We start from the raw sequence: 18,744 nt of genomic DNA on the forward strand, positions 1-18,744 counted from the left end.
AATGTCATATTTTTCTCCCTTAAGTTTAGAAACATTTAAGATGGAATGGATTCTAATGTCTTTACAGGTAAAAAAAAAAAAAATCGCATTAGGTGTTAGAATTACTATATTCTCTCTTAAAAGTCTGTCTCCAACCACCATATAGGAGAGGCAGATAAATCCTATAGTAAGAGTAACTATCCAAGGACTTTGAAATTTTTGTTAGAATATTTGCTAGGGTATTTTATTGAAAATAGAGTCAATATCTCCTTATTTAGCTGGTAATAAGGGACACAAATCATTTAACTGCCATGTCAAGGCTAAGCAATATCAAAATCAGCTAGGACACTTATATTTTGTTTTTACTCTATGGGAAAGCATGTTCCTCAAAACTACACAGCAGGAGCCTACAAGACAGCTCAAATACTCCCAATACCCCCGCCATATCTTAAAACAACAACAAAATGAAACATGCAGAAAAACCTTACAATTCACAGAAAATTAATTTTAGAGCTAACTGCTAGCTTTTAACTGATATGCTTACTGTTGTTGTTGTTGGATAATGAGAACTATATGACTATTTCTCTTTTCACTTTGGCCTAGAGCTGTGGTTCTTTATCCTTGGCTGTACACCATAATCATCTGAGGAATGATGCTTAAGCCCCCACCAGATCAGTAAAGTATCAATCTCTCTGAGGCACTAGCATGGACAATGGTTTTAAAACTCAAAATCCATTCCAGCATTAGTGGTTAGTTAAGGTGGAAGAAAAATGAAAATGGAAGGTTCACCTCACAAAATATAAAGTATAACATAGCAACAAAATACAAATGTTAAAAGTACGTCATACAAAACACATCAAAAGTTTAAAAAAAATTAAATTCTCAGGCACAGGTACTGTAAAATGTAGATGGGCACCCCTCCAATGATCTCTTGGAAACACACAGCTGTAGTACTCATGCGGAATGTTTTCTGTATCTTGCAAAACTATTTTCTTACACGTGGTGCCCATGGACCCCACCATCGCCATCCCCACCCTGCATCTGCAGCTGCACCTGCAGCTGCACCTGCGCCTGCATCTTCGTGATCATTTCCTGCATGCGGCGAAGCTCTGCTTCCTTCTCCAACAGGATCTGGTCTTTATTCATGTCCTCGTTTTCCACTTTTCTGCCGCCTCTTTTGAGCCTCTCGGAATGGAAGTTTTCATAGTGAAGGTCCTGGGTCACCTCCTGGAGATCCTGCATGTGGGTGAGGAGCATCGTCTGCAGCTTCAGAAAGTCGTGCTATGGGATCTCCACCTCCACAACGCCCCATGCGTAGAGGCGGCCTCTGACCTTCTTGCCCTTGGCTTCAATCAACTGATTGGATCCAACCACAGAGAACAGGATACTGGCCTTGAGAAGTCTAGTCTGCTCTTTAAAGTCCTCATCTTCATCTGATTCTGCATCAGGTAAGTGATAGATTTTGATGCTATGTTCTTCAGTTTCATCCAGGATCAGTCAGTATGTATAATTAACACTGAATTTCTTTGATTTGACTGGCCTAATTGTTGAGCACTCTTGATTTCATTTCTAGAACATTCGGACGTAGCCAGCATGTGCCTGGGTGCTAGTGATGTGGACCCAGTGATACAGAAAGATGAGCTGGCGTCTGCAGGGCATTTACCTAGCAGGTCACCAAGATGGAGATCCTCCCTTGCTTCGCTTTGTTTTGAGCACAACACTTAAAACCAGTTTTGCTTCTATAATTCAATACTGTTAATTCATCTGCACATTTACTTTTTTACCAAGTAAAACAACAGAATTATTATCTAATATGTGTATACTAAAATAGCTCTTTTTAAAAAACAGGCAATTAGCAAATTTTAAGAAGTCTTTGGATTCTGATGCTAGGTCATTTTTTAAGCTGCTCTGCCGAGAACCTGCCACAAGCCACGTTTTGTAGTGTTCCCCACTGATACTAGTTACCCTCTGCTATGGACAGCGAGCATCCATGAGCTCCAGTTTTCACATTACAGCAGTGATTCTTACCCATGCAGAGAGAGCCAGTAAACGATTTTTACTCAACTAATATGAAAAGTTACTTTTTTAAGGAAAATTAATAAATGATATATTTAGAAACCAGACTTTTTACATTTTTATATGGCACTCTAATGTGCTTTCTGTAACTACAGGTTTATAAGACCTGCCTGAGCAGTGAGAATCAGGGTCCTTTGGGGGGTAGCCCTCTGAACCCAGACCTGTCCTGGGCCCTGAGGCTAATGGCCCCATGATGCCTGAATGCCGACCAGGTTTTCCTGATTTGGCTTTCCTTTAACTGGTTCTCTAAAATTTTTAATAGTTTTCTGAAAGGAGGCAAATAGCAGCAGTCATTTTTTTTTAATGTGCAGATTGTTACCCATTTTCAGCCACCATCACGTCCTTCGTTATGTGTACTACAAACCTCCCCGTATGTCGGGTGAGACTGAAAGACATTTCAAATCTGCACCGTGGTCTGACTGGTAGACCACCAGTCAGATCAGTCTTCTGTGCTCTGTGGTCTTGGCCCTTTCCTTCCTTCCAAGGGGTGCTGAGAGGCTCCAGGGCTTGCTTTTTTCAACATTTCTACTGACATTGGGAAAGTGGTCCCCAGAGAGTGATGGGTGAAAGGACACCTGGAGGGAGCAGGTGTTGGCTCCATGTTTTCATTTTGCTCTAACAAGAGGGGCAGAGATGCAGAAAACACTTCCCCTGAGGATGGGAAGAGTTTTTGCTTGGGCCAGACAAAATAAAGTGACGTGGTCAAAACACATTAGTCACAGAGGCGGGCTACAGAGAGTAATCAGGTGTTCTCGAGAACTTTGTCTTCCCACTGTTGCATAATGGTGACTAGTCACAAGCCTTAGTTTCAGGCACAGTTGTACAGAGTTCTTACCAAGAGAAAGTGTTAAGTGACTTTAGCACCTCCGTGCAAGGCCAGCTATCTGGGTTATTTTGGCATTAAGTACACTAGTAAAAGCTGTTTAAAAGGTGGAGCTGGGGGCACATGTACGTGTGGTGGCTGCAGGCCCCCCATATGTTTGGGTAGAACTACGAGGGCCAGCCGCCACCTGGAAAGGGTTATGCAGGGTGGGTGGACCTACATTGTCTCACTTCTACATCTCCCTCTGTTTTGCTGCCCAAATCTAAATAAATACTTTCACTTAGAGATAACAGCTTTCACTAAGAGATGATCTTTACCTATAGAAATGTATTTTGAGGGCGCCTGGGTGGCTCAGTTGGTTAAGCGACTGCCTTCGGCTCAGGTCATGATCCTGGAGTCCCTGGATCGAGTCCCGCATCGGGCTCCCTGCTCGGCAGAGAGTCTGCTTCTCCCTCTGACCCTCCCGACCCTCCCCCTCTCATGTGCTCTCTCTCTCAGTCTCTCTCTCTCAAATAAATAAATAAAATCTTTAAAAAAAAAAAAAAAAAAAAAAAGAAATGTATTTTGAAAACTTATTTTACACAGCAATTTTGTATCCGTTGAAACTAACCTTTTATCAATAAAGCACTACTGTTTGGCCATTTAAAAATAAAAAATAAATAAATAAATAAATAAATATATATATATATATATAAAAATAAATAAATAAATAAAACTTAAAATCCTAGAGGAGAACCTCTTCAACATCGGCCACAGCAAATTCTTTCATGATACATCTCCAAAGGCAAGAGAAACAAAAGAAAAAAATGAACTTTTGGGACTTCATCAAGATAAAAAGCTTTTGCCAGGCAGAGGAAACAGTAAACAAAACAAAGAGACAACCCACGGAATGGGAGATTTTTGCAAATGACATTTCAGATAAAGGGCTGGTATCCAAGATCTATAAAGCACTTCTCAAACTCAACACCCAAAAAACAAAGAATCAAGTGAAAAAATGGGCAGGAGACATGAACAGACATTTCTCCAAAGAAGACCTACAAATGGCTACCAGACACATGAAAAAATGTTCAACATCATTAGCCATTAGGGAAATACAAATCAAAACCACATTGAGATACCACCTTAGACCAGTTAGAATGGCAACAATTAACAAGACAGGAAACAACAAATGTTGGAGAGGATGTGGAGAAAGAGTAACCCTCTTACACTGCTGGTGGGAATGCATGCTGGTGCAGCCACTCTGGAAAACAGTATGGAGGTTCCTCAAAAAGTTGAAAATAGAGCTACCCTATGACCCAGCAATTGCACTACTGGGTATTTACCCCAAAGACACAGATGTAGTGAAAAGAAGGGGCACATGCACCCCAATGTTCCTAGCAGTGATGTCCACGATAGCCAAACTGTGGAAGGAGACGAGATGCCCTTTAACAGATGAATGGATAGGGGCACCTGGGTGGCTCAGTCATTGAGCGTCTGCCTTCGGCTCAGGTCATGATCCCAGGGTCCTGGGATCGAGCCCTGCATCGGGCTCCCTGCTTGGCGGGAGGCCTGCTTCTCCCTCTCCCACTCCCCCGCTTGTGTTCCTGCTCTTGCTAACTCTCTCTCTGTCAAATAAGTAAATAAAATCTTTAAAAAAAAAAAAAAAAAAAAAAACAGATGAATGGATAAACAAGATGTGGTTCATATATACAATGGAATATTACTCAGCCATCAGGAAGGATGAATACGCACCATCTGCATGGACATGGATGGAACTAGAGGGGATTATGCTAAGTGAAATAAGTCAAGCAGAGAAAGACAATTATCATATGGTTTCACTCATATGTGGAAAATAAGCAATAGCATGGAGGACATTAGGGGAAGGAAGGGAAAACTGAAGGAGGTGGAAATCAGAGGGGGAGATGAACCATGAGAGACTATGGACTCCGGGAAACAATCTGAGGGTTTTGGTTGGGGGGAAAGCCTGGTGATGGGTATTAAGGAGGGCACATGTTGTAAGAACACTGGGTGTTATCTGCAAATAATGAATCATTGAACGCTACATCAAAAAAAGAAAAGAAAAGGGGCGCCTGGGTGGCTCAGTCGTTAAGCGTCTGCCTTCGGCTCAGGTCATGATCTCAGGGTGCTGGAATCGAGCCCCACATTGGGCTCCCTGCTCAGCGGGAAGCCTGCTTCTCCCTCTCCCTCACCTGTATTCCCTCTCTTGCTGTGTCTCTCTCTGTCAAATAAATAAATAAAATCTTTAAAAAAAAAGAAAAGAAAAGAAAAGAAAAATTTCTGTTGTTCAAGAAAAAAAAAACCTCCCTGGTATATATGACAGTCAGAGTTGAGAACCCCAAGGAACTTCAAGGACAAATTTGCAATTCAACTATATTTTAAATGTATAGTAGACCCTTAGAGCCTGCTTACCTGTGTTCTATTTCACTCTCCAACCTTTCTCCATCCTTTCCATACATCTCCTACTTTGTTTTTCCTTATCCTGAATATCAAAATAGTTTTGTTATTGGATTGTATTTCCTATAAACCATCTCAAAGATTTTGTGAAATGAAGCAAGGTATAAGTAAAATTCTCGCTCTCACTCATGTACACACACACACACACACACACAGCAGGACCTACTTCAAATGTATAGATACAGGTTGAAATCTAGGAGCAAAATCAGTTACATAGAATGCCTCCAGGACAATTCAGAAAACATTTCTTTTATCTACAAAAACCCAATTAAGCTTAGCTCTAAGTCTCTCCACCTTCCAACTCCTTTCTTACTTCTCACCTAAAAACAAACCAGAAGAAAACAAAGTACACAAAAAAAGAAAACTACCAGCAAGAATAGTAAATAATCTTTCAAAATAACATATACATGTAAACATTATATAAGAAATTCTGACAAAGTACTAAGAGACTTACCTCAATATTCCAAGTGCTTACCAGATCTTCAGAACTGCTGCTAAAGGCAATGACAGCATCCACCAATAAATACATTTTCAAGAAGGGAAAAAATCTTGTATTTGTTTCTCAACATTAGAGATCAAGGAGACTATAAAGAGGGGTGGTACTGAAACAACAATATGGTCCACAATAGCAACAGCACCAAGTCAGGCCTCATTATGGAATGGTAAGATAATGATTAGCTCTCTTGATGAAATAATCAAGGTAGGGAAATACAAAGATCCTTTCCTGAAGGAACTAACTGGAATATTTCCAGACCAGACTAGTTTAAAAGAAAATAACTTTGGAGGAAACTGGGAAGGCACCTGTGGTAGAGAGAGCAGGACCCTATTGGCCCCTCCCTCTGATTCCAAATAAACCTGGTGAAAGCCCATAAGAAATACAGATGTCCCTATTCTCTTTTCTACATTCCAGAAAGTAGCACTGACCACTATTTTCAGAACGGCCCTCTGCACCCAGGGGCTGCTGACTATTTAAGACGAATACTGATGAAGCAAGAATTACAGGTCCAAGGATCATTTTAAAAGCATGAAAAGTAAAAAAAAAAAAAAAAAGCGTGAAAAGTTTGTTTTTTTTTTCTTTAGCTAAGTAATACATTTGCCTGTAGTAGTAAAAATTTTAAGCACACTAAGAAATCATCAGAGTGGTTTTCTCTTGTTCAAGTCAATATGAGAGAGGAGAAAGTTCATTTCGCTTTCTATCTCCCTATGCTGCAAAGATCTACTTAGCTTGGTATTAGTTCAGTGGCTAACACAAATACTTATATGGGCTGGCATGCATTAAATATCTGTTAAATTAAGTCCTATCAAAACACTCCTCGTATCTGTTTTTCCCTCTTACTTCTTCCCTCTTCTATCAGTTGCCAAATTCTAATTAGTTTATCTCTGCGAGTTCTATCCCATCAGTCCCCTCTTTTCTTCCCGTTTTGCCCTAGTTCAAAAATCTCACTACTACTTCCACTAATACAATAGCCTCTTAGCTGGTATTCCCCACCTTCAGTCTCTCCCCCACTCTAACCCCTCCTACACACGGCCATCAGTTATTTTTCAAAGCATAGATCTGGTCATATTAATCATGGCCTTGACAACCTTTAGTAGCTCCCCTTTACAAATTAACATTGAACCCTTAAACTGGCTTTAAAAGTCCCATACAATTGGGGCCTAGCCTACCTTTAATATATCCCCTACCTCACCTCACACTATGTCTTCACTCTCACATCACAGACTTATATCCTAGCAATATTAGATTCTCCCTTCCTCTAAGACTGCCTCCATGTGTTTGCTTATATTGTCCCCATCCACCAGAAATATGTTCCCTTCATCTCTGTCTGTGAAAATATTATCCAATCTCTACTGCCCTGTGCAAATTCCACATCTTTAACAAGGCATTACCAGATCTACCCCTAAACCACTACCACAACCACCTCATTGTTGATGGTCTTTTGATTCATATAATCAGTTTCCACACATGTCTATCTTGCCTACCTAAATGTAAACCCATGGGAGTGGGCTGAGACTCAGGGTGGTATATCTTTAGACATTTCACATTACAGTACTATGTACTGCACTGCCTTGTACCCTATAAACGCTTGATGAACTGAACGAATTCCTACCATTGCAAAAGTTCAGAAAGGGAAAAAAAAAAGTAAAAAGTAAATATCAATGAAACACCTCAATAGCCAGTTACAGCAAATGGTGCTCCTAACTTCATATTTTATCCCTGAATCATAGTGCTCCTAACTTCATATTTTATCCCTGACTCATCCTATCTGTGATTGCAAATATGATTACTATACTTCAATGAAATGCTCAGATATAGGAAGAAGTCTTAAGAAAAACTGTGCATAATAGGGAAAGCTGGGGGCTATGACCACAGCTATCTAAATCCCAAGATTTTAATATAGGTGACAGTAATTCAGAGTTTAAGGGCAGGGAAAGGGGAATAATGATGACTATGGGAAAAGAGAAGGAACTACTGTGTACTAGAGATCTACTATATGCAAAGCACCTCTTATTTATTCTGTTATCTTTAGGATTTTTTTAACAAAAACAGTCATGGTTAAATTTGATGAGGTTACACCCTTTTCAGTTAATTGTATTCACTATCTATAAAACATCTCCCAGCATTTTGTAATGAAACAGACTATTTTGTCCAAGAAATTAAGCTAGACACATTCCTGTTGCTATCCTACACACCCTCTTCTGAACAATAAACCCAAAGCATCAAAAGGCTAATTATTGGGGCACCTGGGTGGCTCAGTCATTAAGTGTCTGCCTTCGGCTCAGGTCATGATCCCAGGGTCCTGGGATCGAGCCCCACATCGGGCTCCCTGCTCAGTGGGAAGCCTGCTTCTCCCTCTCCCCCTCCCCCTGCTTGTGTTCCCTCTCTCTCTGTGTATCTCTCTGTCAAATAAATAAAATCTTAAAAAAAAAAAAGAAGATGTGGTGCGTGTGTGTGTGTGTATATGAATATTTCTCAGCTATAAAATATTATAAAATATAAAATTTTATAAAAATATTTCTCAGCTAAAAAATATTTCTCAGCTATAAAAAGAATTTGGAAGGACATGGATGGAGCTAGAGAGTATTATGCTAAGTGAAGTAAGTCAGTCAGAGAAAGACAAATACCATATGACTTCACTCATATGTGGAATTTAAGAAACAAAACAAACAAATATGGGGGTAAAAAAGAGAGGAAAACCAAGAAACAGAATCTTAACTATAGAGAACAAACTGATGGTTACCCAAGGGGAAGTGAGTGGAGCAATGGGTTAAATAGGTGATGGGTATTAAGGAAGGCACTTGTTATGAGCACAGGGTATTGTATGTAAATGTTGAACTACTAAATTCTAAACCTGAAACTAATATTACACTGTATGTTAAGTAATTGGAATTTAAATAAGAACTTGGGAGAAAAATTAATAAATAAAAGTACCAATTACAGTATAATATGATATGATATAATATGCAATTTGAAAACTATAATCAATTCCTCCTTCAGGAAGCAAGCACTCTCTCACCAAAAAACAACCAACCAACCAACTAAATGCATACTATAATGTACATAGCACTAACTCATGAAAAGTTCACTTTACTACATCCGGCTGTTCTTTATAACCCTTACCCAGGAATGCCCATTACCCAATCACACCTCAAGTAACATTCCCTCATCTTGACAAAATCCGGTCAAGAGCTAAAATTGTGTCTTCCTGTGGGGTGATGCTCTTTGAAGTCCCTATTCCTAGTATACCTAATTGAGACAGTCCCTGCAAGAGTTTTCACAACCAAAGCTTCTTGCTTATCCTATTTCCCTTCTCCCAAGAACCTTCTTCCCAATAGCCAAAAGAACCCATATTTCCCCTCTTAAGGCCAATTTTCCACCTCTCACTGGGACGAAGCTAGTTCTTATTTCGAACCTCCAACACATTTTCCCACAGGACAATTTTACAAACAGTGGTTAGGCTCTTCATCATTATAACTCCCTATTGCGTGCCCTGGTCTAAAAATGTAACTGTTAATAACTGTTTCCGGTGAAAAAGCATGTTCAGCGTCTCAAACAACCAATCCTCACACTTCTGAATAATTCAGAGGTTAACAACTGCCCATGAAACAAGACAAGTAAAAGATACTGAAAAAGACTCCACAGTATATAATAGAGCACATAATCTTTAATTTTACCAGGATTCAACACACACAAAAACTGACAGAAATCACTTTCTTTGACACTGAAGTTAACACATTCTCACTCACATTTTCTTTAAGGATTCCAACACATTTTCAAAAAATATATTCTACAATGAAAGTACCTAAGGTCCTAAAAACTATCATGATTGGGGCTGCAAAGCTCATGCTGAAGGGTTAACATTTCTAAAGCCAACATGAACAAACATGTAATTAAAAGTCAGTCGGAGAAAAACAAATATCATATGATTTCACTCATATGTGTAATTTAAGAAACAAAACAGATGAATATAGGGGAAGGGAAGGAAAAATAAGATGAAATCAGACAGGGAGATAAACCATAAGAGACTCTTAACTATAGGAAACAAACTGAGGGTTGCTGGAGGGGAGGTGGGTGGGGGGATAGGTAACTGGGTGATGGGCATTAAAATGGAACGCACTTGATGTAATGCCCAGTGGGTGTTATATGCAACTGATGAATCACTAAATTCTACCTCTGAAATTAATAATATATACTATATGTTAATTAAGTTGAATTGAAATTAAAAAATTTAAAAAAAAAGAAACTCTGGGAGGGGGCGCCTGGGTGGCTCAGGCGATTGAGTGTCCACCTTTTGGTTTTGGCTCAAGTCATGATCTCAGGGTCATGAGATTGAGTTCCATGTCGGGCTCTGCGCTCAGCGGGAAATCTACTTGAGATTCTCTCCCTTTGCCCCATCCTAGCTTGTGCTCAAGCTCACTCTCTCTCTCAAATAAATAAATAAATCTTAAAAAAAAAATTAAAAAATAAAGTCTGCGAGGTAAAATTGTTTCCTTCTTACCAAAAGAATACTGTTATAAACAAACAACAAAACCCTATTTTACATGCTAAACAGGTCTGTTCAGATGTAGCAGTTTTCACCTAGAATATTTTTAACTAAGTCACTTGAAGCATTAAACCTAATCAATCATAACTATTTTAGACAAAGGAGGCAGAAATACTATCTTTGCCACATTACCTTCACCTTTTGTTTTACAAGATTTAGCAATTTTCACGTGAGTATTTTTCCAAATTGATGAGTTAGAGAGACCCATTGTTAAATCTCTAAAACATACTGCAAACAATAAAAACACCATATGTGGTAATTATGATTCAAAACATTTCTCCATTCTAATTTAACAAAAATAATAAAATAGTAGGCATGCAAAAGGCTCTCCATCTCCCACCCCATCCTTATAGACAAACATTTAATTGTTTTTATATACCAGATACCTGAGACTGTAAGTCAACTGATTACATACATGAATAAAAAATTCCTCTCCCTTTGAATGGTCTTGCTAGAAAATTCTTGCAAGTATGAAACATCCTTATATTCCAAGAAGAAATGTACCTTTCTTCACTTATCCTGTTCTTAAGAGATGTAGAATATTAAAATGTATTTTGGAACTGCTTAGTTTACTAGTAAAATATTTACTATAGGGGAGAGGGTTCAACTTTAGACTCCTTCTGAATTTATTTCTATTATATTTCTTGTTAAATGTTATCCTGGCACGGAATTTTAACCACAATTTAGTTGGAAATGTGAAAAAGAAAAAAGAATGATTTAAACAGAGAACAGTCCAAAGTGTATTTTTAAGGATGGAGCAAGTACTTGAAGACAATTTAGCATCCTAAGATGTGGAGGATTGTGATTGCTAGTCCTACCTCAAAATATCCTACTGTGAGTCAGTTTGGCATTCAAGACTTTTTATGAGGTCTACTGTGGCCTCTACTGGAGTATTAAGCTGCTAATCATTAAGTTATTAGAAAAGGATCTGACTTTCTATCCCAAAAGGCTCATTTTTAGAGTTTAAATGCTGCCCGCTTCTAACAACAACAATAGTAACAACACTAAAAACAGAATACCTGTGCACATCTAAGTTTTCACTGCACAGCTGACCTAAGTCCAACCAGAACAGTTTCAGAGGAGCGGGAAGAGAGGAGAACCAAAATATTCTGGTTGAACCTCAAACTCTTCCAAAGATTCATCTTACAAGGGCTAGGGTTTACTTTGTGTTTTCTTTTACTGACCAACGGGGCGGGGACAGCAATTGGGGAAAGAAGGATAGGAGGAAGAGGGTGGTAGAAATGAGGGGACCACAGAACATCGCCTTAACGTCAACAAAGAAACCTGGGCACAAATTAATCTCCACTTGGGTTGTTACAAAACCCACAGCATGCCATGCAGAAACTAGAAAGCTAAGTAAGGAGCACACATCCCTATGAGCAAATGTCCCCAGAGTTATTCTGTCACCTAGGTGTGTGTTTTGGTTTGGTTTGTGTGTATGTGTGTGTGTGTTTTGTTTGTTTTGTTGTTGTTTTGCGCTGGGTTCCTAAAACACCCGGGTTCAACAGCCTGCTGGAATCAGCAGCTGTCCGTGAAAGTGGTCCCAGAGAGCAAACCTGGCGCAACAGAGAAAGAGGAATGTGCTGAGCCAGGAGCGGCACCTGGCGCGTTCCCCAGTCCCACTCCAGGTCGCAAAGTGAAGAAACTTAGTCACAACTCCAGCGTGGCCCGGGAGGCAGAAGCTCCTTCTGAGATCGAGCCCGGGCCGCGGCTGCTCGGACTCCTCAACGCCCTAGCCCGCCGTCTCCCGAGCGAAAGCACAGTTGGGGTACTGCGTGCTTCGCCGTCCCGCAGCCTCAAGGGAGCTTGCCTGAGCACCCCGCTCCCTAGCCCCACGACCTTCTCTCTCGGGCCTCCAGCCAGGGTCCTGAGGGAAGGGGGGGGTGGCTCCAGCCCTTGGCCACCACACTAACCTCGCCGCTGCTCGCGCCGCCTCCGAAAACCTCCATTTCTTGGTTCCAGAGCTCGTCCTGAGGAGAAAACGGTAGCATCGCCCCTTCAGGAGCACTTGAGCAGGAGCTGCCAACCACTGGCGCAGCCGCGCATCCCGTCGTTTGAGCTTGCCGGCCGCCGCCACCACCACCAGAACCCCCTAGTTATGAAGCCCCTCCTTCAGCGACCGCTGCCCTAGCTGCAGGGTGCCCTCAGAGGCTGTGAGCGGAGGATCGCCGCCGCGGGCAGCCGCTCCCCATAGACAGGAAAACTGTGCTGCCTCACGGAGAGCTCTACTCGGCTTGTGCTCACCACTGCCGCCACCGCGACTGTAGTTCGGCGTTGATTCTGTCCCCCACCCAGTTTCCTAGGGCCCCCTCCCAGTACCCAGCTCCGTCAATATGGCGGCAGCGGCGGCGTTACCTGTGCAGCGCCGGGAACAACCCCCCCCCCCCGCCCCCCGCCCCGGGCGGCAGCACAGTAGCGTCACCCGAACGTCAGTGGAGATTCCCCAGCCTAGGGTGAAGAGGGGGTGGGAACAAAGAGCGGGGGTGAATACCGAAGACCGCGTGGTTGGGGGTGGGTAAGAGAGGAGGAGGACGCGCTGGGCGAGGAGGCGGGAGAAGAGTAGTAAAGCCACTGGAGCGCCGCAGTAAACCTACCCACTACATGGAGCATGCGCGTCGCTGTTCACACATGCTCAGCAGGCCCTCCCAAGTCTACGAAGCCGGCTTGCAGGCGGGAGGATTCCCAAAATGAATGTGGGAAGCACTGGAGGAGCATTGGAGGAGTCAGTGTCAGGGGAGGACTCCAGGAATATCTGCTTGCAGGGCTCACAGAAGGCGGTGTCCTATACACCGAATCACACCCATTTTTTTATAGTGACGAATAGTGGAGCGGGGATTTTATACATTGGGCTTCTAGAAACTGGAGGCAGGAAGAAAATGCATTTAAAATAAACTAGTATACCTGCACTCCCTAACTCTTCCACCCCCTGTCCCTCTCAGCATTTCCATAGTATTGATGACATGCAGTGTTTCTAGTGTTCACACACACATGCACACAAATATGTCACTTATTGAACTCTACTTGTGGCATTGAAGGCAGAATGTACGAAGCTAATTTCACCCCTACCTTGCTCTGAAGGTATTAGACCTGTAGTGAAATAATCATTTTTCTATCTTCTTCCAATGGAACGTTTACTGCTTTGCTACTCTGAGCCACACACTGTACTAGGAGCTAGCGATATAACTAAGATAAATAAAGTGCAGTCTCATACACGGGGGATGATCAAGATCTTTACTGAAACACTTCAGAACCCATGGTAAAAAAGTGATTCCACCTTTGACACTTCAAGGAGACTTAAAATAGCAAAGGTAACAGCGACAAGGCGGCTCAGTACCTTGGAGAGGTTTCTAATGGTCAATGTAAAACGCAAGCACCCTTTCCCCACTGCTACACCTAGGGCTGCTGTGTTGTGCTCGAGGAAAACACTGAACTATGCCCTCCATTTATTTCACCATCTGGCGTCCAGCACTATGTAAGTAAAAAGCAGACCACAGAGGTTGGCACTGAATAGCAAACAAGGATCACTAAAGGCGCCCTCCCACCCACACTGCTTAAAATCCCAGGGAAAAGAGTAAGCTTTACAAATATGATTCTGTAAAAGTGAAAACTTTCAAAGTGGTGGGTGCATGGAGCTATAAACAGTGAAAATGTGCATGTGCACACACTTGCATAAATTCCTGTTTGGCTGAACTGGCAGTGTTCTTAAATAAGGCCCACCATTTTGAGCACTGGATCTCATCCTTTCTTGCCACTCAAAGGCTTTGTTCTGCAATTCTCCATCACCAACCCCTTAGCATCATATATTTTTGTCCCTCTACTGGACCTTTCCCATCAGCAAAAATGTATTGTTGTTACTGACCTTAACTTGCTGAACTACTCACTAACATTTGATGCAGTTTATGACTCCTTTATTTTTTTTTTTTTTAATGACTCCCTCCTTATTTAAACATTTTCTTCACTTGGCCTCCAGAACAAAACTGTTCATTTTCCTCCTACATCACTGGCCATTTCTTCTCAGTGCCCTTTGCTGGACAATCCCTCATTTTCCCAGTATCTAGAAGTAGAAACTTCAGGGTTCCATTCTCCATCTATCTTTCCCAACAGCCTAGGTATTTCCATAACCCACCCATTTCCATGGCTTAAAATATCATCTCTATGCTGAGAACTTTCAAATTTTATCTCTAACCACAAACTCTTGAAGTCAAGACTTGTACATGCAACTGTCTATTTTACTTAGATCTAATAGGTATCTCAAACTTAATCTATTCAAAACTGAATTCTTGATTCAACCTCAACCAATGTGCTCCTTGCCTGGACTTCTCCAGGCAGTTAATGACCTCCACCATCCACCTAGTTTGCTGCTCAAATGTCACTTCAGAGTGCTTCTATGACTGTCCTTTCTACAGCGCAATCCCCATAACTCTCTAACCACCCCCTGCCTTTTCTTCATAACAGCAATCAACATAGGGTCTATATTTGTTTATTTTTTCCTATGAGCACCAAATATACTGCCTGGACCATAATGGAGCTCAGTAAATATTTACTGAACAAATTAGTGTGTCCTTTGCTATTATTGTTTTGTGCATTTGATAAATACATCACATCAACGATATCAAGAAGCTTCCTCACTATGAATGTATTTCTTTTTTTTTCTTTTTCCAAATTTTTATTTAGATTCCAGTTAGTTAACATAAAGTGTAATATTAGTTTCAGGTGTAGAATTTAGTGATTCAACACTTCATACAACACCCAGTGCTCATCACAGCCAGTGCCCTGCTTAATACCCATCTCCTATTTAAGCCATCCCCTCTTTCAGGAACCCTCCATTTGTTCTCTATAGTTAAGAGTCTCTTCTTGGTTTGCCTCTTTTCCCCCCCATGTTCATTTGTTTTTTAAATTCCACATATGAGTGAAATCGTATGGTATTTGTTTTTCTCTGACTGACTTTTTTCACTTAGCATAATACTCTCTAGCTTCATCCACGTTGTGGCAAATGGCAAGATTTCATTCTTTTTATGACTAAGTAATATTCCACTATGAATGTATTGGGTTTCTGTGTTAAATTTAGCCTTCATATATGTTCATTCATTCAACATTCCTCTTAGCTTATAAACATACATACATCTCTCTCATTTAAAAAAATCAAAACCCTTTCCTCAACTCAAGGATTTTAATAAATTCCTGTTTCTCAGTTCTTTCAGTTAACATGTCCCATTATGTCTACCTCAAATATTTTTTTTATTTTTTTAAAGATTTATATTTATTTATTTGAGAGAGACAGAATGAGAGAGAGAGAGCACATGAGAGGGGGGAGGGTCAGAGGGAGAAGCAGACTCCCTGCCGAGCAGGGAGCCTGATGCGGGACTCAATCCAGGGACTCCAGGGTCATGACCTGAGCTGAAGGCAGTCACTTAACCAACTGAGCCACTCAGGTGCCCTCAAATATTTTTTTTAAATATCTGCTCCATCCTCCATTGTCATTGCCTCAGTTCACCTCATAGAATATGTCCTTGAACTAGTGATACTAATGATTCCTCTTATCTTGTCTTTCTGACTCTAAATTTATACTCTTTCTCCAATCCATCCTCTTCACTGGCAGCCCAGGAATCAAAATTCCTCAATGATACTCCATCATCTCTAGTAAAATATCCACACTTGTTATCTCTGAATGCAAATGTTCTCACCAACTGGCCTCTGACTATCTTTCCAGCTTCATCTACCATCGCAAATTCCAGTCAGATCTATGCACATCTTATTGTATCTTCCCTATCTTAGTCTTCCTAAACAACTTACTTTTAATAGCAGTCAATACTAACAACTACTATTTACTGAGAGCCCACTATGCTCCAAGCATATGCTCTTCATGAATTCATTTAGCCCTTATAACAATTTGTAAAAATTTGTATTATTTGTATTTTACAGATGAGGAAACTGAGCCTGGAAAAGATTCAGTGATTTTACCAAGACCTCACAGACATTAAATGGAAATTCTAGAATTAAAACTACATCTGTCTGATGCCAAAACTTCTACCCCACTCTGTTGCTCTGTGAAACACCTCTGATATTACCTTCCCCTCTCCATACCCTCCTTACATTCATCCCTGGGGAAAATTAGTCACCCATTCCTCTTTACTTCCATAAAATCTTTTCCATATCCTTATTTCAACACTTCTTTAATTTTCTTTACTAACAAACTTTGAGAATTTGATGTTAGTGAATTAACCTATTAAGCTCTGTACTCACAGGATATGTCTGGTGCTCAATACATTGGACGGACAAACAATATTTTTCTGCTCTAGCCAGACACTGTGTTAAAGCTGTGGGCTAATATAAAAATGTATGACAGTACTTAACTCTGCAGAGTTCAATGCTTATTTGCTCTATTTTGATTTCTTATGCCAAAGACATAGTGTCTGATTTTAAGTTACTAGTAACCAGGACCTATTATATACAATTTTGACTAGCTCAGAGGTCCTTAGCTTCTTGGTGAAAAACATGATGACTTTATTTAGCACAAAGGCAGGTATTAAGGAAGACTCAAGCTTCAGTCTTCTGCAAAGTATACATAGCAGAGATTCTTGCTTTCTCTTTAGTCTTCAGGAAATGTTTAGCCTGAAATTTTCTGTATGCCTATGTATCTCTAGATTTCCAATTATTGGAGCATAACATTAGAAGTTTACACAATATTTAGTAATATTTCGGTGACTCTGGAACTGGGATGTACTATATCTAGTCTCTAAATAATATATTGTTCATCACAAAAAGGTAATGAGATAGGCTCCAGCATTAGATCATGTGTTCTGAGTATTTTCAGGGCTAAGGAAAAGGTATACTTAAACATTCAAAGTGACTTATTTACCCTGTGATAAATGACACACATTGGATTACCAGGGTCAAAGGTGAAAATAAGTGGTCATGTAATTTAACTGAATAAAGTTAACTGACCCATATAGAGATAAATCTTTCTTGGCCCCAATAAAGAGGTGTAAAATATAAACTAAGGGCCTTTGATCAACAGATCACAGACCACCCAAGATTCTACACTATGGTTCTGATTTTTAAACTGTAGTATTTACAATTAATGCATATTTGGTCTATAATTATAGAAAGAGCCACTTAGTCACTCAGTATTCTATGCTTATTTCCCCAAAGTTTGTAACCCAAATAGCTGGAAAATGGTGAGCCAACATAGAACATAAAAGCATTATTAGGAAAATATTCAAACATTTCATTTTGAAGATATTCAGACATAAATTATAAAAGTAGATTCATGTACACAAACAGAGAAGTTTTAAGTGTTTAATAAATACTTATAATCTTTAGATAATTCCTTGGGAGTGCCAGAGAACTTTCATTCTCTAAAAATAATGAATAACTTTAGGCCTTCTACAAATCAATTTCAAAAGGGGAGCAATTCACTTACTTATCAAATGTAAGCTCATTACTGCTTTTTGTTGAAATTAATGAAATTAAACAATAAATAAATGATAAATATTATCAAAGTTTAATAGTTGTTCTTCTTTGGACAGTAACTAAAGTTTATCGTACATAGAAAGTGAAAGCCCTTAATAATACTAGAGATTAGGAAGAGTAGTAACCATCATTTGTAGTCTAACTCTTAAGATATTTACGAAAGATACTTACATTTCATGAGTTAACTTCAACTCATTAAATTGTAATAATGGTATGTGCTACAAAGGCATTCCACTGTATCACATATAAGGAAAATATCAAGCAGTAAAATTTATTTTCTTTTTATTTCTACATCTCTTCAAAGCATGTCAACATATTAGGTTATAATGCTATTTTCTGAGGAAAAAACAGTTGATCTTACTAGTAGGTTTACCAAAATGATGGAATGACAGGAAACGAATTCCAAGGATGATGTAAATAAATATAATAACCAGTAATAGTTGACAAAATGGATACATTTTTATAAGCCAAAGGAATATACCACATGTAAAGGCAATCTGGCTGCCCATGTCCTTCACAGCATTGTTCACAAAGGTTGAGTTAGCCGATTTGACAAGTAACTTGGTGTCTCTTCCTTAATTCACAATTTTCCATTGGGTCCCTAACAAATCCTGGAACCTTGTTGAGGAGAGTTCCTTATGAGATAAGGTGACCATTCACTGATTAAGAATATGGGAGTAGTTTTGCTACCCTATACAAACATCAAACATACTCATAAATCTGTAAAGCAATTAAAATATATAAATGTGTGCAACTACCAATTTAATTAGTTTCAGAACGTCTTTGCATATAATTCACAAAGCTGTTTTCACCTACAATAACATGTAATTAGAGTTCTCATGACTGAAGTAATGATAAAAGGTTTCCCTGGTCCCATCCATACCTGCTTACTAGGTT

The 18,744-nt window shown here is 39.9% G+C and overlaps 1 protein-coding gene and 1 pseudogene across 1 annotated transcript in view; both read right to left on the reverse strand.

The window, feature by feature from the left end:
- Positions 1 to 12,730, reverse strand: part of RPS6KA6 (ribosomal protein S6 kinase A6) — a 195,025-nt gene extending 182,295 nt beyond the window's left edge. Inside the window, exon 1 of the mRNA XM_035028805.1 lies at positions 12,288 to 12,730. Coding sequence (XP_034884696.1) covers positions 12,288 to 12,365 — 78 coding nt within the window. The 5' untranslated portion in view covers positions 12,366 to 12,730. The remainder of the gene's footprint in view (positions 1 to 12,287) is intronic.
- LOC118025884 lies at positions 635 to 5,861 on the reverse strand (annotated as a pseudogene).
- Positions 12,731 to 18,744: the final 6,014 nt, after the last annotated feature.

The sequence above is a fragment of the Mirounga leonina genome, unplaced genomic scaffold, assembly GCF_011800145.1.
Source record: "Mirounga leonina isolate KUSES-001 unplaced genomic scaffold, KU_Mleo_1.0 Mir_204, whole genome shotgun sequence".
NCBI lineage: Eukaryota > Metazoa > Chordata > Mammalia > Carnivora > Phocidae > Mirounga > Mirounga leonina.